General features: G+C 32.6%; 2 protein-coding genes across 2 annotated transcripts; both read left to right on the forward strand.

Moving 5' to 3' along the window:
• The first annotated feature begins 5,409 nt into the window (after positions 1–5,409).
• LOC133036594 (uncharacterized) lies at positions 5,410–6,714 on the forward strand. The gene is made up of 4 exons (XM_061113105.1): positions 5,410–5,488; positions 5,601–5,783; positions 5,883–6,592; positions 6,703–6,714. Exons 1-4 carry the CDS (start codon positions 5,410–5,412, stop codon positions 6,712–6,714), a joined length of 984 nt encoding a protein of 327 aa, XP_060969088.1.
• A 10,267-nt stretch (positions 6,715–16,981) lies between these two features.
• LOC115714692 (serine/threonine-protein kinase BLUS1) lies at positions 16,982–23,175 on the forward strand. Its single transcript, XM_030643446.2, has 20 exons — positions 16,982–17,198; positions 17,541–17,750; positions 18,028–18,282; positions 18,573–18,697; positions 18,839–18,883; positions 19,218–19,299; positions 19,669–19,737; positions 19,813–19,983; positions 20,074–20,127; positions 20,240–20,308; positions 20,433–20,585; positions 20,700–20,770; positions 21,168–21,202; positions 21,295–21,368; positions 21,712–21,834; positions 21,927–21,972; positions 22,062–22,117; positions 22,538–22,599; positions 22,701–22,752; positions 22,918–23,175. The coding sequence occupies exons 2-20, from the start codon at positions 17,559–17,561 to the stop codon at positions 22,948–22,950; spliced, it is 1,767 nt and encodes a 588-aa protein (XP_030499306.2). The 5' UTR covers positions 16,982–17,198; positions 17,541–17,558; the 3' UTR covers positions 22,951–23,175.
• Positions 23,176–24,977: the final 1,802 nt, after the last annotated feature.

Consider the following 24,977-nt stretch of genomic DNA (forward strand, 5'->3'; position numbering starts at 1 on the left):
GTAGGAACATAAAAGGTATTGTTCAAAATAATCTTAACGATGTTGTAATTCAAGAATAAATGTTCCAACATAGATAACGTCAACTCCAACATCATTGCCCACTTTAAGCTTGGACTCCCTCTCACTTGGCTTCCTGAGATCCCTTAGCCCCTGTAAGGAAGCAGAAACATGAACAGTAGCACCACTGTCTAATCACCAAGAATCAATAGGAACATCAACTAGATTAGATTCAAAACAAACACATGCTAATGGATTACCTGATTGTGCTTGCTTCTTTTCTAACCAAGTCTTAAATTTGTGACAATCCGTTCTCCGATGCCCCAATTTTTCACAAAAGTAACACTTCACATTAGAGTATTTGGACTTTCCATTGTTATTCTTCGTTTATTCTTATGCTCCTTACCATTACCATTACGTTTAGTAGCACCATCATTTTTATTCTTGAATTTTCCTTTTCCTTTGTTGGGCTTGAGGTGAGAAACATAGTTAGCGAGATTCATTCTTCTCCCTTTTAAGCTTGCTTTCTTCGGCTACACACCGAGAAATTAGGTCGGCCGATAGTCCATGTTTGATTGTAAGTGTTGTAGGGTCTTAATAAGGTGAAAGAGGCGGAAGAGCATGAAGAGCTCGATGAATAATGAAAGAGTCAGGAAGAGGAATATTATGATCTTTCAACTTGGACCGAATATTCACCAATTTCAGAATAAAATCTCGCACTCCTTTTAATTCATCATACTTAATGGTTGTCATTTCATCCATAAGATGTCCAGTTTCAGCGTTTTCACCAGTGTCGTATAATTTTTCTACAGCATTGAAAAACTCTTTGGCATTTGTAGTGTCTGGCAAACCACTCAATAGATGTTCAGGAATGGATCTTTTCATAGTAAGAAGACTAAGTCGACTTGACTTTTCCCATTGTGCATGATGAGTTCTCTCGGTAGCTGTACTGGAGTCAGTAAGATCAGCAGGTTTTTCTTCTCGTAGGCACAAGTCCAAATCCATTATGCCTAAAGTAAATTCCACATCTCGTTTCCATGTCTTGTAGTTGGAAGCATTCAAAATATGGATGGAAGCATTATTGTTGTTCACAGAAAAGGAGACTGAAAAATTCAAAAATTAAAACTTGAATAAGCAATATGAGCAATGTATTAGAAAATATTGTAGAATCAACTGGTCATTATAAACTCCCCTTTGGGGTGAGAATATAACACACCCATGATCTACCTTCATGAAGTTAACAACAAAGAAAAAAAATACATATCATTTAAGAATTTTATTACCTTTGGGCAAATAAATTTCTTAAAAATATGTATTAATTCAAACAAAAAATAATAATAAATTTATATATTTAAATTATTACCTTTGGGCAAATAATTAAAATATATATATTTAATATTAACGCACTTCATGGAATGTGAACTAATATATGTAAATACTACATTTGGGCAAGTAATTACACATATAGTCAACCAAAAGATATAATATTTTCTTCAACATGTGAAATTTGGTGATAAAACAATCATTGAAAATTAATAATTTTCAACCAAATTTCCAAAAGAGATATATAATTGCTTTTATTATATTGATAATCAAAAAATAAAGTGTCCACCATAACACATTATTTTTGTATCAAACAACCAAGTTTTATAATTTTAGAACAACAAATAATCAAAAGATGTGAATATAAGAAAATTGGTGGAGACTACATAGTCAAAATAAATTAAATAAGAGAGTGACTATGTCATATGGAACGAGAAGAAACCCAAAAAATTTTCTATGATCGACAGATTTCGAAAAATCATCAAAAAATATTTTTAATAATTTTTTAACTACATAATTATCATTAAAATAATAATAATTATTAAACGGAGTCAAAAAATTAATTAAAAATCATAGAAAAATCAGAAATTGAATTTTAATGACGCTGGAAAAAAAAAACGTCGAAAAACGACCTCTAACGTGGCCCCACGCGCCCCCACGCGCCACCTGCGCGAGTGGGCTTCGCGGCTGGACTCCTTCTTCTTCCTCCAGCCGGGTCTCGCAAACGGGCCACGCGACCCGGTTCGTCCAGTCGGGTCTGCAGGTGAAAACCGGCCAAAAAACCGACGAAAAGTGTGGATTTTGGATGGGTTTCGATCGAGAATCTATTTCTAGTTGATTTATGTCTCTAATTTCGGCTATTAATTGCTAAAAAAAAATAGATCTAAAGAAAAGTGTAATATCCGCTAACCCCGAAAGGGTATTTTTGTAATTTTATTTAGCTGAGAGTATTTTTTTTTTTATGTTACATATTTATGGATTTAAATATGTATGGGATTATTTTTATGATGATATAATATTTGATTTTATTGGCATGTGTATAATGCCTAATAGATACATATGTCTGAATATTGTTATATGGGTATATTATTATTATTATTATTATTATTATTATTATTATACGTATTATTATTATTATTATCATTATTTTTATTATTATTATTATTATTATTATTATTATTATTATTATTATTATACGTATTATTATTATTATTATTATCATTATTATTATTATTATTATTATTATTAACAGTTAGTATATATGCGATACGTATACACAAACGAATCGGAACCGAACGCCTATTTTGGTGGAATGGGAATCGCTCCACTTCGGTTCAATGCGATATTTTGCTTGGGTTTAAACACGATAGAAATTAGGTTTTAAACTCTATTTTCGTTCACCAAAAACAGAGAACCAACGAGAGAGAGAGAGAGCACGTATACGGCGTATACGATACCGAAAATTTTCGTTTCTTCAAGCGGAGTGAAACCTGGGTGAACGTGGGGGTTTGGGATCACTTATATACGACCTAAGGAAGCTTTTTAACGTGGTATAAGGGGCGGAAGTCGTCGTTTTGAGATTCGCCATTTTTGAAGCTTCAAAGGTGCGGCTTAGTTACGGACTCGAATTCGAACGTGTTTAAGCTTGTTCTTGGGTCAAGGGAGGTTATATTTGAGTGCATGGGACCCTAAGGATTGTTTTTGATGTAAGAAAACGAAGCTTTAACGTCCAAAACGAAAATCCAAAATTTTGACTCCATTAAAGGCGGTACACCGCCAACGAAGAAGACAACCCCGATCTGCCCTCTCGGACCACTTTTCTTGATCGTTTTGAGGTCCTGAGCATTGTGGAGAGCTTCCCCAATCGAAAGGACGCTTCAAGAGCCATCGGAGACAAAGTTACACTTTACCGGCGACGAAACCGACGAGAACTCCGGCGACACTCCGTTCAGGGGTTTCTGGAGGTTATTTTTCGATTTTCTTTCAGTTCTTGACTTGTACTAGGTGTTCTTAGGCCTACTATGAAGTTTGATAATTTTCTTGCAATTATTTGATTTATTATGAATTATTTGGTTTATTTGTTAAATTAATTATGAAAAATACTTAGATTACTCAGAAAAAATCTAAATATATTTTATATGATTAGTTATGAGATATAAACTATTGCAAAATTGGTAGATTCGAATTTCGGTTAATTTTGTATTTTTCATGAATTATTTGTGTTATTTATTAAATTAATTATGAAAAATACTTAGGGTGCTCAGAAAAATCTATATTTATTTTATATGATGGGCTATGATATATAAACGGTTATAAAATTGGTAGATTGAATTTTCAGGCGATTATGTATTTTTCATGAATTATTGATGTTATTTCTTATTTTAATTATGAAAAATACCTAGGTTGCTTAGAAAATTCAAAGAAAATTAATTGTGACTTATTACAGATTATAAAGTGTATTAGAAGAGTTAGATTCGGTTTTTAATTAATTTTGGTATTTTTCATGAATTTACTTAATTAATGCTTAAGTTAATTATGAAAAATAGATAAGTGTTGTTAAAATAGTAAAATGTATTTTTGAAATACCATTTACTGTCTATGATATCAAAAGGAATATGTTTTATTATTTATTGGTTGCTGTAGGTATTTATTATAATTATTGGTGATTAATTAACTATTTATTTGGACTTTAATAAGAATAAATAGTATTTTAGTAAATTTTACGTAAAAATGTGTTGTATGAATTCATGTTTTACGTTAAGAATGTTTGTTTGAGTCCATGCAATATGTTTGTGTGAATCTAAATAATAAATGCTTATGTATGGTGTGTCATGCAAGTAAAATGGACCTATGTGTTACGTATTTTTACGTAAGTTTCTGTATGAGTTTAGAGATTCATACTTGAATGTATTTTGAGTGTATTGCTGTGTTAATGAATGTCTAGGATCTTGTTCTCAACAAGGAAATTCGTTGAGGTGCTCGAGGTAGCAAGTGTGGTCTTAGCAACTGAGGTAAGAAGAGTGGACATCTGTACACAGGGTGTATGTTATGCATACAACTTGGGTTGGTTTGTTATTTAATTTGATAGTGTTGTGATTTCCTTATATTTTGTGAGCATCATTAGCACGAGAATAATATTAGGGTCTTGCTGCTTGTGTGAGCATAACACTTGCAGGTTATAACATTATCATGGGTGAGTACAACTTATGGTAATTAATTGCCCTGTTGGATGCCAAGTGTGAGAATAACACAAGGCAGGGTAGGTTACCTCATGTCTGATCAACATGAGAGAATAGTTGATTATCGTATGTGAGTATAATGTGCGGTATGAGACTTGATGTGTGCATGTGAGAACAACATGCGTTGTGGATATATTTATGGAATGTGAATTACTGTTGATTAATATAAAAGAGCAAATTATGTCAAGTAACTAGTTAGGAGGGTTATGTCCTACATAGCTCTTCTTACTGGGCGTTAGCTCACGGGTACTCTGTGTGCAGGTAAGGGTAAGGCTAAGCAGTGAGAATGAAGAGCTCGAGGCGTGGACCGCATGTTAGGGGGCTGGCACAGTATTTTGCTTTTAGCGTTTTTTTTATCTGCTAAACATTTTGGAACTATTATTTTGACTTAACTAGTTCTTATTTAAGTTTACAGTACTAAAAGTATTTTGTTTTAAACAATGAGATCTCATGCTTGGATATTTTTCAATAAAGCAGTATTTGATTGTCTTTATCTTATTAAATTGTTTTATACGGACTATCCTATGTGACATCTCGGGAAATCGGGGTGTTACAATATGGTATCAGAGCAATACGGTCCTAAAGAATGTGGTTAGCCCTAACATGTAAAGTTCACCGCCATGAGACGAGCTCGACTCACTGTACTGTAAGTGGTTATTACTTATAATTAAGTTGCCTTAAATTTCTGCATGCGAGAGGGTAACATTATTTTCATGTAAAATTGATGATCAAAATGATCTTGATGTGTATTGGTTTGTGTGGTTCAGGAGTTTAGAAATGCCTCCTAGAAGGTCAGTTAGAGTGGGTCGAGGTCGAGGTCGAGGTCGAGGCCAAGGCCAAGGCCGAGATGATGGAGGGATCAATGAACCACCTCAAGCACCACAGGGATGGGAAGAGCGCGTTGCCGCACTGGAAGGAATCATTCATAGGCAGGATGAAGAACTTCGTCAGCTGAGACGTCAACCGGAGCCGCAGGTCAAATAAGGCGGGATGCGAGAAAATAGAGACCCACCACCGCAAAGGTGGTATATCCTGCTATAGAGGCTAGACATGAGTTGTTAGCAGAGAGATTTCGGAAACAACACCCACCTGAGTTTGAGGGAGGCATAGACCCGGTAGTGGCTGAGGAGTGGATAAGTCGCATAGAAAGCATTTTGCAGATGCTAAGGGTGGATGGGAATGACCGAGTGAAGTGTGCATCTTACATGCTGAGGAAAGATGCTCGTATCTGGTGGGAGGTGGTGGAACAAACAAAGGATGTAGATACCATGAACTGGGACGATTTCAAAAGGGTCTTTGATGAGAAGTATTATAACTCAGCAGTTCTAGCAGCAAAGGTCGATGAATTTACTGGGTTAGTCCAAGGGAGTCTTACTATGACTGAGTATGCACAAAAATTTGATAGATTGGCGAAATTTGCTCCAGATCTGGTACCTACTGATAGAGTGCGAGCACATCGATTTGTGGAAGGCCTGAAACCAATGGTTGCTCGAGATGTGGAAATTGTGTCAAGGGGTCAATTCAGCTATGCTCAAGTTGTCGAAATGGCTCTTACGGCTGAGCGGAGTGAAAACAAAATTTGGAAGGAAAATGCTGCCAGGAGAGAATCTAAGAAAGGTGGAGCCAATTCTAATGACCACAAGAAACGGGGACGGGACCGGTCAGGGCGGCCAAGTCAAGACAAGAGGTACAAAAGTGATAACGACCAACGATTTAATGGCAGCAGTGGGCGAAACATTCCAGAATGCCCTAAATGTACCAAACGTCATCTCGGTGAGTGTCGCGCAAAAGCATGCTACAAATGTGGAAAAGAAGGACACATCAAACGCAATTGCCCACTGTGGGGACAGACTGGGAATAGAGCAGAACCCAAGAAAGATGACAAGTATGTTCCAGCCAGAGTTTTTGCCATCACTCAGCGAGAAGCTGAGGCCAGTCCTTCGGTTGTATCAGGTCAGATTCTTATGGCCAACACCACTTGTAAAGTTTTGTTTGATTCTGGTGCAACTCATTCCTTTATTGCTAGCACAATTGTAAATCATATAAATGCACCGAGTGAATTATTTACTGTGGGGTTTGGGACCATGTTACCATCTGGGGAGGTTGTAATCTCTAGAAGTTGGCTTAAGGGTATACCTGTCAGGATAGATGGTAGAGAATTATTTGTAGACCTCATTGTATTAGATTTATTTGATTTTGATGTAATCTTGGGCATGGATTTTCTTACCAAATATGGAGCATCAATTGACTGCAAGCAAAAGAAAGTTGTTTTCACACCAGAAGATGGAGAGACTTTCGAGTTCAGGGGGGTAGGAAAGAAACCCCGCACTCCTATTATTTCGGCAATGAAGGCTGGGCAACTATTGCAGCGTGGGTGCTTAGGGTATCTAGTTAATGTGGTTGATGACACCAAGAAAATTGAAAGAAAGCCGGAGGAAACACGGGTAGTTGCTGAGTTTCTTGATGTATTTCCAGAGGAGTTACCCGGGTTACCACCACACAGAGAAATCAAATTTGTGATAGAATTAGTGCCCGGAACAGCACCAGTTTCCCGCGCACCATATAGGATGGCACCATCGGAATTGAAAGAACTCAAAATACAGCTGGAAGAATTGCTTAAGTTAGGGTTTATCAGACCTAGCTACTCTCCGTGGGGCGCACCAGTTCTATTTGTTAAAAAAAAAGACGGTACTATGAGAATGTGCATAGATTACCGAGAATTGAACAAGGTGACTATAAAGAATCGGTACCCACTGCCGAGGATTGACGACTTGTTTGACCAGCTTCAAGGGAAAAAGGTGTTTTCTAAGATTGATCTTCGTTCAGGGTATCATCAGCTAAGAATCAAAAATGAAGATATACCGAAGACAGCCTTCAGAACGAGATACGGGCATTATGAGTTCATGGTGATGTCATTTGGACTTACAAATGCCCCAGCAGCTTTTATGGACCTCATGAACCGAGTCTTCAAGGAATATTTGGATCAGTTTGTCATTGTATTCATAGATGATATACTGATTTATTCTAAGACAGAGGAGGAACATGAGGAGCACTTACGCTTGACCTTACAGCGACTGAGAGAACATCAATTGTATGCCAAGTACAAAAAATGTGAGTTCTGGTTGTCCGAGGTTGCATTTTTGGGCCACATTGTCACTAACGGGGGAATAAAAGTAGATCCTGCTAAGGTTCAGCAGTGAAAGAATGGCCTAGACCAAAGACCGCCTCAGAGGTTCGAAGCTTTTTGGGTTTAGCAGGCTATTATAGAAGGTTTGTTGAGGGGTTCTCAAAGATAGCCACACCCTTAACAGCATTAACTAGGAAGAATCTAAAATTTTCCTGGTCAGACAAGTGTGAGCAAAGCTTCCAAGAGTTGAAGAATAGACTTATCTCAGCACCAATCCTCAGTTTACCAACAGAAGAGGGACAATTTGCGGTATATTGTGATGCATCTAAACAAGGGTTGGGTTGTGTTCTAATGCAAGAAGGGAAGGTAATTGCTTACGCTTCAAGGCAATTAAAAGAATACGAACAGAGATACCCGACACATGACCTAGAGTTAGCCGCAGTGGTTTTTGCACTAAAAATCTGGCATCATTATCTCTATGGAGTGAAATGTGAAATCTACACCGATCATAAGAGTTTAAAGTACTTTTTCACCCAGAGAGAGTTAAACATGAGGCAGAGGAGATGGTTGGAGCTAGTCAAAGACTACGACTGCGAGATAATGTACCATCCCGGTAAAGCCAACGTGGTAGCGGATGCACTCAGCCGTAGAGGTCCCGGACTAGTTTCCACTTTACAAGGAGTATCAAGGGAATTAGTGGAAGACATGGAACGAGCTGGTATAGAGTTTATTACAGGGCAACTTGCAAAGGTCACACTTCAATCCACTTTGTTAGAAAGAATTAAGGAGGGGCAGACGACAGATCAGAAGCTCAGAGAACTAAAGCAAGAAATTTTGAATAGTAACGCCAAAGATTATGAAATATCAGACACGGGATTAATTCGGTTCAAGGGACGAATTTATGTGCCCGATAATGATGAGCTCAAGAAGGAGATATTGGTAGAAGCTCATACTACACCTTATTCAGTTCATCCCGGGACCACTAAAATGTACCATGACCTAAAAGCATTGTATTGGTGGCCTGGTATGAAAAAGGATGTAGTTGAATTTGTGGCCAAATGCTTAACATGTCAACAAGTTAAAGCAGAGCATCAAAGACCAGCGGGATTGTTACAACCACTGAAGCTCCCTGAATGGAAGTGGGAAGAGATTTCCATGGATTTTGTGACTGGATTACCTAAGACTACAAAGCAACCTGACGCCATTTGGGTAGTCGTCGATAGGTATACAAAATCTGCCCATTTTCTACCAGTACGCATGACTTACTCCATGGACCATTTTGCTGAACTTTATGTGAATGAGATTGTGAGATTACATGGGGCACCGTATTCTATTGTTTGTGATCGAGATGCTCGGTTCACTTCGTCTTTTTGGGAAAGCTTACAGAGAGCAATGGGAACTCGGTTGAAGTTCAGCACTGCATATCATCCAGAGACAGATGGTCAGACTGAGAGAACAAATCAGATCTTGGAAGATATGTTGAGGGCATGTGTGATAGATTTCCAAGGATCATGGAGCAAATACCTGCCTTTGATTGAATTTTCTTACAACAACAGCTATCAGTCTACTATCGGGGTAGCACCCTATGAGATGTTGTATGGAAGAAAATGCAGGTCTCCACTGCATTGGGATGAGTTGGGAGAGAACAAACTCCTAGGGCCAGATGCAGTTCATCACACCAACGAAGCTATTCAGAAGATCAGGGCTAGAATGATCACAGCTCAGAGCAGACAGAAATCTTACGCAGACCTGAAGCGGAGGGACATTGAGTTCGAAGTGGGTGATCATGTGTTTCTTCGAGTGACACCACGAAAAGGATTCTCAGTGAAGAGATTTGGTAAGAGAGGGAAACGAAGTCCTAGATATGTTGGTCCATTTCAGATATTGGATAGAGTGGGCAGTGTAGCTTATAGAATAGCTTTACCGCCATCATTATCTGGGGTGCACAATGTATTTCATGTATCTCAACTCCGGAAATATGTGTCAGACCCATCGCATGTTTGGAGCTATGAAACACTGGGTTTGCAGGAAGATTTGTCCTACAATGAACGTCCGGTAAAGATTCTTGATCAAAAGGATAGGATTTTGAGAAATAAGACAATTACCCTGGTGAAAGTCCTATGGAGAAACAGTGTGGTTGAGGAAGCTACTTGGGAGCTTGAATCTGATATGCGAGAACAATATCCAGAATTATTTGAGTAAAATTTCGGGACGAAATTTTCTTTTAGAGGGGGATAATTGTAATATCCGCTAACCCCGAAAGGGTATTTTTGTAATTTTATTTAGCTGAGAGTATTTTTTTTTATGTTACATATTTATGGATTTAAATATGTATGGGATTATTTTTATGATGATATAATATTTGATTTTATTGGCATGTGTATAATGCCTAATAGATACATATGTCTGGATATTGTTATATGGGTATATTATTATTATTATTATTATTATTATACGTATTATTATTATTATTATCATTATTTTTATTATTATTATTATTATTATTATTATACGTATTATTATTATTTTTATTATTATCATTATTATTATTATTATTATTATTATTATTATTATTATTATTATTATTATTATTAACAGTTAGTATATATGCGATACGTATACACAAACGAATCGGAACCGAACGCCTATTTTGGTGGAATGGGAATCGCTCCACTTCGGTTCAATGCGATATTTTGCTTGGGTTTAAACACGATAGAAATTAGGTTTTAAACTCTATTTTCGTTCACCAAAAACAGAGAACCAACGAGAGAGAGAGAGAGCACGTATACGGCGTATACGATACCGAAAATTTTCGTTTCTTCAAGCGGAGTGAAACCTGGGTGAACGTGGGGGTTTGGGATCAATTATATACGACCTAAGGAAGCTTTTTAACGTGGTATAAGGGGCGGAAGTCGTCGTTTTGAGATTCGCCATTTTTGAAGCTTCAAAGGTGCGGCTTAGTTACGGACTCGAATTCGAACGTGTTTAAGCTTGTTCTTGGGTCAAGGGAGGTTATATTTGAGTGCATGGGACCCTAAGGATTGTTTTTGACGTAAGAAAACGAAGCTTTAACGTCCAAAACGAAAATCCAAAATTTTAACTCCATTAAAGGCGGTACACCGCCAACGAAGAAGACAACCCCGATCTGCCCTCTCGGACCACTTTTCTTGATCGTTTTGAGGTCCTGAGCATTGTGGAGAGCTTCCCCAATCGAAAGGACGCTTCAAGAGCCATCGGAGACAAAGTTACACTTTACCGGCGACGAAACCGACGAGAACTCCGGCGACACTCCGTTCAGGGGTTTCTGGAGGTTATTTTTCGATTTTCTTTCAGTTCTTGACTTGTGCTAGGTGTTCTTAGGCCTACTATGAAGTTTGATAATTTTCTTGCAATTATTTGATTTATTATGAATTATTTGGTTTATTTGTTAAATTAATTATGAAAAATACTTAGATTACTCAGAAAAATCTAAATATATTTTATATGATTAGTTATGAGATATAAACTATTGCAAAATTGGTAGATTCGAATTTCGGTTAATTTTGTATTTTTCATGAATTATTTGTGTTATTTATTAAATTAATTATGAAAAATACTTAGGGTGCTCAGAAAAATCTATATTTATTTTATATGATGGGCTATGATATATAAACGGTTATAAAATTGGTAGATTGAATTTTCAGGCGATTATGTATTTTTCATGAATTATTGATGTTATTTCTTATTTTAATTATGAAAAATACCTAGGTTGCTTAGAAAATTCAAAGAAAATTAATTGTGACTTATTACAGATTATAAAGTGTATTAGAAGAGTTAGATTCGGTTTTTAATTAATTTTGGTATTTTTCATGAATTTACTTAATTAATGCTTAAGTTAATTATGAAAAATAGATAAGTGTTGTTAAAATAGTAAAATGTATTTTTGAAATACCATTTACTGTCTATGATATCAAAAGGAATATGTTTTATTATTTATTGGTTGCTGTAGGTATTCATTATAATTATTGGTGATTAATTAACTATTTATTTGGACTTTAATAAGAATAAATAGTATTTTAGTAAATTTTAAGTAAAAATGTGTTGTATGAATTCATGTTTTACGTTAAGAATGTTTGTTTGAGTCCATGCAATATGTTTGTGTGAATCTAAATAATAAATGCTTATGTATGGTGTGTCATGCAAGTAAAATGGACCTATGTGTTACGTATTTTTACGTAAGTTTCTGTATGAGTTTAGAGATTCATACTTGAATGTATTTTGAGTGTATTGCTGTGTTAATGAATGTCTAGGATCTTGTTCTCAACAAGGAAATTCGTTGAGGTGCTCGAGGTAGCAAGTGTGGTCTTAGCAACTGAGGTAAGAAGAGTGGACATCTGTACACAGGGTGTATGTTATGCATACAACTTGGGTTGGTTTGTTATTTAATTTGATAGTGTTGTGATTTCCTTATATTTTGTGAGCATCATTAGCACGAGAATAATATTAGGGTCTTGCTGCTTGTGTGAGCATAACACTTGCAGGTTATAACATTATCATGGGTGAGTACAACTTATGGTAATTAATTGCCCTGTTGGATGCCAAGTGTGAGAATAACACAAGGCAGGGTAGGTTACCTCATGTCTGATCAACATGAGAGAATAGTTGATTATCGTATGTGAGTATAATGTGCGGTATGAGACTTGATGTGTGCATGTGAGAACAACATGCGTTGTGGATATATTTATGGAATGTGAATTACTGTTGATTAATATAAAAGAGCAAATTATGTCAAGTAACTAGTTATGAGGGTTATGTCCTACATAGCTCTTCTTACTGGGCGTTAGCTCACGGGTACTCTGTGTGCTGGTAAGGGTAAGGCTAAGCAGTGAGAATGAAGAGCTCGAGGCGTGGACTGCATGTTAGGGGGCTGGCACAGTATTTTGCTTTTAATGTTTTTAACTGCTAAACATTTTGGAACTATTATTTTGACTTAACTAGTTCTTATTTAAGTTTACAGTACTAAAAGTATTTTGTTTTAAACAATGAGATCTCATGCTTGGATATTTTTCAATAAAGCAGTATTTGATTGTCTTTATCTTATTAAATTGTTTTATACGGACTATCCTATGTGACATCTCGGGAAATCGGGGTGTTACAAAAAGCTATCCAAAAAATAAAGAACATAAAAAAAAAAATTATTTGGATATCAATCTTGATCAAAATACAAAATTAATCATTGAAGAACATTCATAAACAATTAATAATGAAATATCTATAATCAATTTTAGATTAAAAACAATAAAATCAAAACACACAAATTATAATTTCATATTATAATCATATAAACCCTAAAACTTTAAAGTTAAAATTCTCATAATATACATAATGATTTCATGCATATAATATATCAATAGAACGAGAATTTAATGATATACAAAACCCCTAAAGTTTTAAGATTTAAAAAACAAAAAATTCAACATAAAATAATAACGAAATTAATATGTAATTATGGATAATTAACATATACAAATTAATTATACTAATTATAGGTTCTAAATCATATACAATAGGCAATCTGATACCACATGTTAGAAAAATTAATAATATACCCAAGATCTATTTGTATATAACATAGAACACAATAGTAAGATATAATAATTAGGTATGTGTACCTGATTGATCCATAGCAATTATCTCAGTTTGATCCACAGCAGTTACTCCAATTCGATAGTGCAATACTATCAACTAAGTCTTCCTCCCTAGATCTCTAAATCAGAAGCAGTTTATTTTATCTGATTATCAAAAGGTATACAATTGTGATGAGACAATATGTATTTATAGAGTTAGGGAGGGGACTTAGCTACAAAACCCTAGTTGGGTTGGGCCTGCTCATCAAAGGCTTCAGTCAACTAGAAAAGCCCACACTTCTGCTTCACCTAGACTTTACACACAGATGCTAAGCCCATTAACAATTGATCACCAACAACATGGGCTAACACACCAAAGAACTATCCAATCAACCCAAGTTTTAATAAAACCAATAAAACTTAATGTAAGCCCAAATAAAAAGTCTAACAATTATTATATTGAAAATTTAGTGTTTTTTTTTTTCTTTTAAGGAATGTTTAGAAAATATAAACAAAATTATAAGTTAAGCAAAACAATAAATAAATAAATAAGTAATAATTGACTAAAAAAATTAACACTACATAAATAAATAAGTAATAATTGACTAAAAGAATTAACACTAACAGAAATACTCGTCGGTATAAACCAAAATTTCACAGAATGCCCTCTTAGCTTAGTCACACAATAAATCTATTACCATGTTCACCACCTGCAAAATTATTTATCAAACAATAGGTAAGAATAAAATAAAAAATTAAAGCAATACTTTGAGCCAATATTTATTCAACGAACCCTTGTCCCGATCAATGTATTAACATTCAATGATAGAAAGTCTTCTCTCTGGCCCACGACTCTTTCACTCAAATATAAAACTTCCCTACAAAAGGAAAACACAAAAATAATTAAAGTAACACAATTATTGTTGACAAATTAAGTTACAAACATAATTTTTAACAAGAGATAATAGTAATTACTTACCTACAATTCAGTGAGTTGTCAAATATATATTTAGTCACAACTTCTTCGCAAGAAGAAAATGAGGACTCTCCAATAAAACAGGGTATCGAACAAACTACTGGATACAATACAGAAATTTCTGAAAACTTATGGTGTTCCTCGCTTCTCTCACAAGCCAATTTTACTTTGCCATCTTAATATATGTATATATATAAATTTTAACACATTTACACACACTATTAAAATGTATATTTATACAAGAAAAAGAATAGAATAAAAATAATTACCCGCTTACCAATGCAGACAACTCAAACTGAGTAATATCATATAAGTTTAAATCAAATCCAGAACCACCATGAATAGCTACTAACTATTTCTCTTCCTTAATATATGGATCAGAGCATCCATATCCTCACGCAAATCTCGGGTCTGGAATTGAGCTATGGTTCCTCTTTGAGGATTCTACGCAACTTTAGTTACATTTATTTGATATTGACTCCTTATCTTTTGTTGATACTAACACCTTAGATTTGAACAACCCCCCTTCCATATAGTTTCCATCATTCGTCGCGAAACAATTCCATTCATCCATTATTGGTGATTCCTTTTCAAATGACACTTCTTTATTCTTCCCACTGTCTTCAAACTGAACATTGTCATCACCAATGCAATACTTTTTACCACAACTAACATTCAAACTATTTTCAACTACCTTATTTACCAATATTTTTTCATCTTTCACATTAGGTATAATCGAAACATAATGATCACTACTGCTAAATCCTACAATATCTTCTACCAATTTCAAAAATTCACTATCTTCCGTAGAAGGGTCCATATGACTACATAATTTCGAGTTCATCGAATCTTCAAATAATGCAACGGATGTTTTCAATAACACATCATCAGACTTGCAACAATCTTCATGAAAACGATAAAGATCATAGGCACAATACATTTTTGACCTTATAAGTGACACCTTCTGACGTAACTCTTCAACTTTGCGACTCTGCTCAGAAAAACCTTTTATCAAATCTATCAATTTCTTATTATCCATCTCGACCTACACACAATTGTGAAACCAAACAATAAATTTTAAAAATAACACGACAACCAAAAAAATTATTAGCCAACACAACCAAAGAAGAATTAACATAAAAATATCCATTATTTAGTTAAATAATTTCTTATTGGAATATAGATTGTTTTTTTCTCTTGATCATAACTATTTTAAATTCTAAATTCTAATAGAAATGTTCCTAAAATAAAAAAAAAATATTCAAAGTGTCATATAGTTTAATATGCAATATATATAAAGTGTTATATGCAATATATATATATATAAAGTTTGACACAGTCAATTTTAGAATTCTAATCTATTAAATGAATCAATCAATTGAGTCTACAAGATGATATTATCCCAACAAATGTGAGACTATGAGCTTATGTAACTAAGCTCCAATAAGTAGTATATGGGGAAATTTTCTTTAAAATAATTATTGATATTAAGAGAAAATAATGTGAGAAAGATTTTTTTTAAAAGATATTAAAAATAATTTTTAAAAATGAATTTAAGTTAATTATTTTTGGGGATTTTATTTGCACCCAAAAAATTTATAAAAGAACCCATTGAATAATTTTTATTTTATAGAAAGAATTATATATTTACTTTATATCAGTTTTTATTGTAATTTTTTTCATCCTTTCTATATTCTTCAAAAATATACATATAAATGAAAAAAAAAATATTTTAAATATTAAGTCAAAAACTTAAAATAAACAATTATATAAAATTTTATTAATAAAAAATAAAAATTAATTGAACATAACTTTTAAAAAATACATAGAATTAAAATTAAAATAATTATCAAATTTGATACAAAATAATGTAAGAAAGAAAATTTAAAAGTGTATTAAGAGTGATTTATAAAAGGGTAAATAGCGGCATAAGTACCCAAAATTTTGAGTTTGTAAGCGGCATAAACTCAATGATTTTTTTTTTTTAGTGGCATAAGTACCCAATGTTTGTAAAACTGTAATTTTTCTTTATTTTCGCCAGTACAGGCTCCGTTTTAAATTTATTAAAAAATATTTGGAAGTAACTAATACTACATATTCTCGTACAGACCAAATAATCTAGAATTTGAGTCTTATATGTGTCCTGTTTAAGATAATAACAGAGTCTGTACTGATGAAACTGAAAAAAAATTACAGTTTTATAAACATTGGGTACTTATGCCGCTAAAAAAAATTATTGGGTTTATACCGCTTAAAAACCCAAAATTTTAGGTACTTATGCCACTATTTACCCTTTATAAAAATTAATTTAAGTTAATTTTCTTAAAATATTAGAATGTATCTATAACTTTATAAGGTATAAATATGATATATTTTTTTTAATATTAAAGTGTATCTATAATTTTATAGGTACAAATAAAACATCTAATCTTAACTTAGTTCCCTAATGAAAGAAAGATGTTCAACTAACATAAAATAAATCTCACTTAAAACATTTAAAAAGTAAGTCAATTTAAAGGTAAAATAATCTATAAGCAAATGGTTGGTTATCATAGAAACTAATAATTGCCAACATTTAATGTATTCTTTTATAAACTATCATAAATGAATTTTGGAGCTTAAACAAACAACAAAATATCCCCAAAAAAATATCTTATACAAATAATTATTATTATTTTTATTATTATTAAAATGGGCATATGCAAAGTCTTAAACTATAGTTGTACAAACCAATGAAATAGCAATAAATAAATAAAATAAAATTAAAAAAAGAAAACCTAATTAGGATTTGGGGCTAACTGATTAATGGTGAAAGAGTTTGAGCTAACTGGATTCGATTTGACAGAGATCTGTACTTGGAAGACCTATACAAGACAGAACCAGAGAGCTGTACTGTACTAGATTCTTTATTAATGGCAGAACCCTTTCTTGTAATCACTTTTCTGCTCCTCCTTCATTTCCTTATTTGATTTATACTAAAAAAATTTATGGTTTTAATTTGATTTCGCTATCATTTCTAATTGTTTGAAAGTACTGGGTAAGCATCTTATTAAGTTATATGATTTTTTTTGTGTGGATTTGAGTTGGTAAACAGAATAATAGCTTAACTTGGTCATGGTTTTATAAATGTATACATAAATGTGTAACCTTTAATGGGTTGGCTTTAAAAGGATCAAAGATAATGAATTTAACTTAGTATTATATTGTTTATTTATTCTTCATTATTTTTTTTTCTTCTAAATTTGATTAATTTATTTGTCTTGTAATAATAGGATCAATGAAATGTTTTTATGATATATCATAAAAAAGCAACAATGGAGCATTCATCAGCTATGAAATTTCCAGTTAATCCTGAAGATTATAAGCTGTATGAAGAAGTGGGTCAAGGTGTTAGTGCCACTGTGTATAGAGCTCTCTGTGTCCCATTGAATGAGATTGTTGCTATCAAAATTTTGGACTTGGAAAAGTGCAACAGTGACTTGGTATGTACCTGTTTTGTATTAACATTTGGTAGAATATATGTGAATCTGTGATTGCTTTACTAGTTTTGGTTAGACTTGTATCTATTGTGTTGCTTTTTCTTTCAGTGATAGATTTTTTATTTTTGAAACAAAACAATCTTAGTTTATTGATTTCAGTATTATGATCCATCTTTCATCATGACTGAGGTTGTTATAAGTTTATAGTTATGCAGTTATCAGTACTGTATCTTTTGTTGATTTTGTTTTTGCTTGTGCATGGATGTTATTGTCTGAACAGGATGTCATTCGTCGCGAATCCCAAACTATGAGCTTGCTCGATCATCCAAATCTACTGAAAGCACACTGCTCTTTCACAGCTGGTGCTAGTCTTTGGATTGTGACTCCATATATGGCCAGTGGATCATGTGTTCACATAATGAAATCTGTTCAACCAAATGGTTTTGATCAGCCTATTATCGCCACGTTGTTACTTGGAGTTCTCAAAGCTCTTGCCTATTTACATTCACATGGACTCATTCATAGAGATGTTAAGGTATCTGTTTTGCTATCTGTAGGAACTTTTGCAGCTATCTTTAACTAACTGCATTGCTGTAGTTAAACAGTAATTAGCTACTGAGAAATGAAACACAAATTCATATAGCTTGTGAGCCTCGAGCACTGACTGCTGTAGTAAAATGCGTTTGGTATTTTCACTTGCTTATGTGTGAAAATTTCATAAAATCCTGTCATGTGAAATTTATCCATGTTTATTTGATATCTGTTATTGTTGGTCCTTTATACTCAAGCATTCATTATTTTACCTTACTACTTTCATATCTGCAGGCTGGGAATATATTGATCGATGCAAAGGGATCAGTTAAGCTAGCAGACTTTGGTGTTTCAGCAAGTTTGTTTGATAATGGTGATAGACGGCATGCAAGAAATACTTTTGTTGGAACACCATGCTGGTATGAATTACACCAATCTACTTAATATAATTATGTATATTTATACTGAATTACTGTGCTTAATGCATTGGACCCAACCCCAAATTTGAGCCTTATTCTTATTAATTTTTTTCTACTTATGTCTTCAAACACTATCCACAGGATGGCTCCTGAAGTTATGCAGCAATTGCATGGATATGATTTTAAGTAAGTATATCATTCATGTACTGTACCCCTTGTACACCATTTAGAGAGCAATTTATATTTACCCGTGCAAAAATTTACCATTCAGTAGAGTTTTATGCATAAACATATGGTGCTTATATATTTTTAACATCCATAAATCGGAAAACTGAAGATCACCGTCAATAAAAGTGGTGATATTTTGATTTCAGTGAATGAACACAAATTTTCCTATCATGCAGGAATTTCAGATGATGTGACTATGTTTGGTTTACTTACTAGGTTTATCTTGTAGCATTCAAAGTGTCTAAGGTTTGTTTTACATATATGAATATCTTTATCTATTTCATTTATACAGAGCAGACATTTGGTCATTCGGAATAACAGCTCTTGAACTTGCTCATGGTCATGCTCCACTGTCCAATTATCCACCAATGAAGGTACATTTCACGATTCTCTGAAATATTTCATATTACTTATTACCCGTGTATGCCTAAAATATGAACTTCAATAACAAAAGTAAATAATGCTTCTTAACAATAATGTAATAATGCATATCATGTACTTGCAAATCGATAAATTGTGTGGTCTTTTCTTCTAATTTTGTTAATTTATTCTTTGGATATATTGTTGTGTAAGTGTGCCATTAATGCTTTGTTCTTTCAAAATCTCTCTTCATATACTTTTAATTTGTGCTCCACAGTTTGCTGAAATGATTTAGGCAAAATTTTCGTACTTAGTTTGGAATGATGTTTGCTTTTGAGTAAAAATTATTTTGCTTATCTAAATCATGCCTTTTTTTTCTGCAGGTTTTACTGATGACCCTTCAAAATGGACCACCTGGCCTTGATTATGAAAGGGACAAGAAGTTTTCAAGTGTAATTCCCATTTAATCTGAAACTTTATTGAAATGCTGAATTGGTCACTATACTGAGATAACTAATCTATTGCAGTCCTTTAGAGAGATGGTAACTGCGTGCTTATTAAAGGATCCAAAGAAGCGTCCAACATCAGAGAAACTTTTAAATTATCGTTTCTTCAAACAGGCACGTTCAAGAGAGTATGTAGCTCAGACCATTCTTCATGGCCTTCCTCCACTTGGTGATCGGTTTAGGATGGTGAAGGTTGATGCTGCTATATTTCAATTTTACTGAGTATTTATGGCATTGTATTTTATATTATCTTGCATGTATTAACCTATATCTGTTTTCCAGGAAAATGAGGCTGCTCTTCTTGCACAAAAAAAGGCTATGGTTGGAGATGAGCAGGTTTTTTTTTTTTCTTTCTTTCTTTAGGGCATTACATCTCTGCAAAAGAATGTGTATCTACACTATTCTATGCATTAAATACTTCCTTGCTTAAAGCTTGTATTCTTTGCAGCAAGAGTATATACGGGCAATCAGTGCGTGGAATTTCGATTTGAATGATATGAAAAAACAGGCCGCTCTTGTAAGTAGGTCAATCCTTTGATCTCTTTTTCCCTCTTAGGATTAACTTGAGAAAGCATTTTTTATTGTAAAATTGCCAATCTATAATCTATTCATTCACTCATAAAGTTGCCTTTCATTTCCAGATTGAGGATGATGATTTTATTTCCAGTGCTGAAAATCACGAGTGTATAAGCAAACAGAAGGCTGAATATGATAAATTAGTTCTTCAAGAAGAGACAAAGCTTATGGAAAGTTCAAATCATTTCAATTCTGAAAAATCTGGACAATTCAAGAAGGTAATAATATCATCTCATTTTGAATGAAACTCTTTTCATTTCATTCAAACTTAAGTGCCCATAATAGATAGATGACATTTCGAGATTATGATTAATCTACTTGCACTTTTTTAGGACGAGTGCAGTGATCTTAGGAATCTTGATGGTTCACCCGCTTCATCTCCCGTATCCTTGCAGGCACACAAGTATGTAAAATGAGTTTGGTTGTTTTATAACTTTCATGTAGCGCGTGTGCGATTCTCAACATTTCTTCAGCTAATCATGCAATTATTTCATAGTTTTTCCATTTAATCTTCGCAACCATACTTATTCTGTCTGTCAAGGCTTTAAATTAATAATGACCTAAATTTAAGTATTCTCGGCATCATGTGTTCTTTTTTTTCTTTTTTTGTCACTGCTGTTACCATCAACTTCATATTATTTTAGGCTAATTTATTTTCTTTATTCTTGTGGTATGACTATGGAAAAATTGATTCAGATTCAAATTTGGAAATATTTAGTCCTATTGAGTGAATATTGCAGTAATGTTATTACAATTGTCTTAGTTATTTAAAGTCATTTATGTATTTGTTTCCTTTGCAGAGAGCACTGTACACATCATCTTGAGAAAGATAACAGTACGTCTCGATGTCCTTTTTTTTTCGTTCTATACTATTCAAAGTTATTTCTTTTCTTTACTTGTGTAAGCAGTTTTCTGAGATTGATGCAGGAGAGAATGTGTCAGATAAATTGGCCTCCCCATCCAAGGGGCAGTTTGCTGAAAACAAGAGTTCCATTCCTAAGGTAAGATTGTGCTATTTCAAAATTACCATAAGCTCATTTGCAAAACAATCAAGTTGAACCTTTGATATTCTAAATCATACTTAATGAAAAAACCAAAGTAAATCATGTCTGTTAAAATTTAAGTGCTTTTTTGTTCAATACATTGATATACTAGCCAACATGTGCAAACCGTTTACATTTTTCTCTTCGAATACAACAAGAATAATCTAAAGGCGAATTCAAGTAGTAAATTTCACTGTATGTTTTCATGTACTAGTATCGACGACCCGTTCAAGATATTATTCCCTTCTAATTACATATCGACTGGAGTTTTAACATTTTCCATTAATTATGTATTTTTTAGGACAGTAATTCGGATAGATTTGTCAGCACATGTTCTGAAAAACCTACATCTTCTACATCAGTTACAACTGCTTCAATCCTTCCCTCACTACAACATCTCTTGCAGCAAAATGCATTACAAAGGGTGCGTACTGGAATTTGTTTTGTTATTTACTGTTTAGGAAATTATGCTTTTCCTCTTCTTCTTCTTATTTATTTTTTATTTTTCAATTACAGGAACTAATATTGAGATCTATTAACTTTGTACAACAACAAATTGCTGGTATGTGTACATATTTTTCAATTCTTTATTCTCATAGCATATAAGTTATCATCTTCTTATCTTATAATGTATTTTTCTAATTTGCATAGTGAAAGGTAGAAGCAGAGAGTTGGCGGAACCAGTAGGCAACAATGAGCTCAATCAGGTAACTGGATATACTCGGTTTTGCAACTATGGAGTTGTACTATCCTCTCCTTTCATCCTAAATTATACATATATCCTGCTCTCTCTCGTTCGTACCAAACATAGCTTTAAGCTTGACAATGACGGATTATAATGAAACCGAACATCTTTTAACACTAAGACGACACTTTAAAATGGTATTAATACTAAGTTGAAATGAAAACCGAACATCTGTTAACACCATGACGCTTTAAAATGGTATAACTAAGTTGAAATTGTTAAGTGAAGGAGATTCATACCATATATGCAGTAAAAATTTCTTCCATTGAAAAAAGAGTGACTGCTATTTGGTTTTTCTATGTAAACTCGACATGTTTTATCTTCTCAAGTGTCTGAAATGAGAATCGTACGTAGGAGTAAATAAATCTGTCGTGTTTTGCAGAGGTTTGTTACTAACAGCAGAGAGAGAGCCCTCGAAACTCAAGTACTGTTATTGGAACAAAAGTAAGTGGGATTTTCCAAAAGTAATTTTCAATAGATATATTCCATTCATTTTGTTTACTCTCTTTATTTGACTGTCAAATCTCTATGTTTATAAATGACAGCAATGAGAGACTAGTTAAAGAGTTGCAGATGCAAAAAATGGAGAGCCTCAAGGTTTGAGTTTAATTACTGAATTATCTCTTTTAGATTAGTACTGCATGATATGATTGAACATAAACAAAAAAAAAAGAAACATAACCTGTATTCGGTTTAAGGGAAATGTGTGAAACCCGATTCAAAGCCTTATGGTTCTAATTTTGTCTCTTAATTTGTTACCAGCTGGAGAAGCAAATAAAGACTTTTAACAAGTAAAGTAGGAGCTGCAGATATGGGTTTTACTCTTTTCTTTTTCACTGGGATAAGGTATTACTTAGACCTGCATATATTAACACTTCACTTTTTTTTGGTTGTGCCATACGTAAATGTGTAGTTCTTGATATTTGTCTCTTGTAAATAACATTTTGTATCCACATACATAACATTATTTAGTCTCTTTAGAGATTTTTTATTTTTCTGGACACAAGTCCTTTTCTTTTACTTATCTTATATGTTTAATATAAAATCTCTAGACATGATATTCCAATCCAGTTGCAGAATTGGATTGATGCTGGGATTGTATTTTTTTGGATTTGTTAAGGCCATTATGATTTGATTATATGCCATTTTGATTAATAAAAATTAATACCATTAATCTAATAACAGTATGATTTTGGTAGACTCATTAGCCAAAGTGTTAATGTAAAGCATCTTAAGATACTTAACATTGCTTTAGGCTTCATGTATAAAATGCCCAATAAAATAAATTATAGGAGTTTTTATATTTTTACACTTTAAAATATATTTTTTTGTATTTTTACAGAAATTTACATAAAAACCTCCATAGCGATTAACGGAGTAACTTAAATCGTAACTAAAATTCACATAACGATCATTGGAGCAATCTAAACTGTAAATTTGAAAAGAAGAAAAATAAAAAAAATAGTATATAGAATAATTTTTTTAAATTATAATATTTAATTTCATGACAATGTATAAAATTTATGGTGTAGGCACATGATTGACATTGTTGAATATAATCTTTATAATGATGGACGATGTCACATAGATAATTTTGTCACATTATTTCATTTGTAGAGTGGGAAAGAGTAGTATATATTTATTGCTTTTTATTATTTTTTAATCTAATCAATAACCCAATTAATAAATAAAGCATTTCACTTTAATCAATTGATAGAGAGACTTTAGCAAATTTAAATTTTGTTCAACTTACATGTTAGTTATATATGTAGAGTATAGACAAATGTTGTAACAAGGAATAGTACATGGTGGTACATATATAGTTATGTCTTAATCATATGTAAACATGTTATAAGCACAATTAATACTAGGCTTTGTATCAACTTATTGGTCCCATCATATTTATATCATTAATTATAATTCGTGCATACATGTTTTTGTTTAAGTAACTTAATTAGACTTATATTTAACATTTTAGTATATAAACCACTACAACATTAATATTTTATTCTATATCAAAAAATCAATGTCAATAAAAGAATAGTGAAAACCGTTGATATTTCTTAGTACAGAAAATTGATTATTGTTCCCTAATACACTTCCAGCACACAAAAGCCAAGTAGTATTGTTATTAATAATATAAATCATTACTAATTATTTTTACATAATAACAACAAATGATTTTAAGATGTTTTCATAATTACCTGAAAAAGATAAAACAAAATTATAAAAATACTGATGCACGAAATATTAAATATTTTTACAAAATCATGTTATTGTTTTTACCTTGTTTTTCAGGTTGTTTCATTTGTTTCATAAAAAAATATATAATTAAAAAAATCATAAAAATTTAATCAAAATACATAAAAAAAAAAATAATTTTGACCCTATAAATATATTAAAGCAATTATTTTACAAATACACAAGAATAATAAAAAAAAATTTACAAAAATACAATTGTGTGAAATTTTAAATATTTTTATAATTTTATTTATAGAAAATACGAATTTTTAATGTATTTTTATATTGTATTTTTGTTAATTTGTTGTTGATTTTTTGTTATTTGTATGTTATTCTTTTTTTTTGTTGTTATTCGATGTTGTTTAGATGTTATTTTATATATTTTTTTATTATTTTCGTATTATTTTTATAAAAATATAAAATAAAATCTTTAAAAATATGTAAAAATTTTACCAAAAAAATAGTACATTATTTAATTATCTCTGTATTAAAAATGGGCAAAGAAATGATTTTGTGTAAAAATCCTAACAATGTTTTCTCAATTATTCAAGATTTGTCCATTACGAAATTAAAATTGCACG

This window comes from Cannabis sativa, chromosome 4, assembly GCF_029168945.1.
Source record: "Cannabis sativa cultivar Pink pepper isolate KNU-18-1 chromosome 4, ASM2916894v1, whole genome shotgun sequence".
In the NCBI taxonomy this organism is placed as follows: domain Eukaryota; kingdom Viridiplantae; phylum Streptophyta; class Magnoliopsida; order Rosales; family Cannabaceae; genus Cannabis; species Cannabis sativa.

What these genes read in the sequence shown, in the direction of transcription:
- LOC115714692 (XM_030643446.2), top strand. Translation starts at nt 17,559, where the DNA reads ATGATATATCATAAAAAAGCAACAATGGAGCATTCATCAGCTATGAAA. An exon ending in AGCAAAATGCATTACAAAGG is followed by an intron (nt 21,835 to 21,926) that starts GTGCGTACTGGA and finishes TTTCAATTACAG; the next exon opens with GAACTAATATTGAGATCTAT. An exon ending in GCAACAATGAGCTCAATCAG is followed by an intron (nt 22,118 to 22,537) that starts GTAACTGGATAT and finishes CGTGTTTTGCAG; the next exon opens with AGGTTTGTTACTAACAGCAG.
- LOC133036594 (XM_061113105.1), top strand. Translation starts at nt 5,410, where the DNA reads ATGGAGGGATCAATGAACCACCTCAAGCACCACAGGGATGGGAAGAGC. An exon ending in CTGGAAGGAATCATTCATAG is followed by an intron (nt 5,489 to 5,600) that starts GCAGGATGAAGA and finishes ATCCTGCTATAG; the next exon opens with AGGCTAGACATGAGTTGTTA. An exon ending in CATGCTGAGGAAAGATGCTC is followed by an intron (nt 5,784 to 5,882) that starts GTATCTGGTGGG and finishes ATAACTCAGCAG; the next exon opens with TTCTAGCAGCAAAGGTCGAT.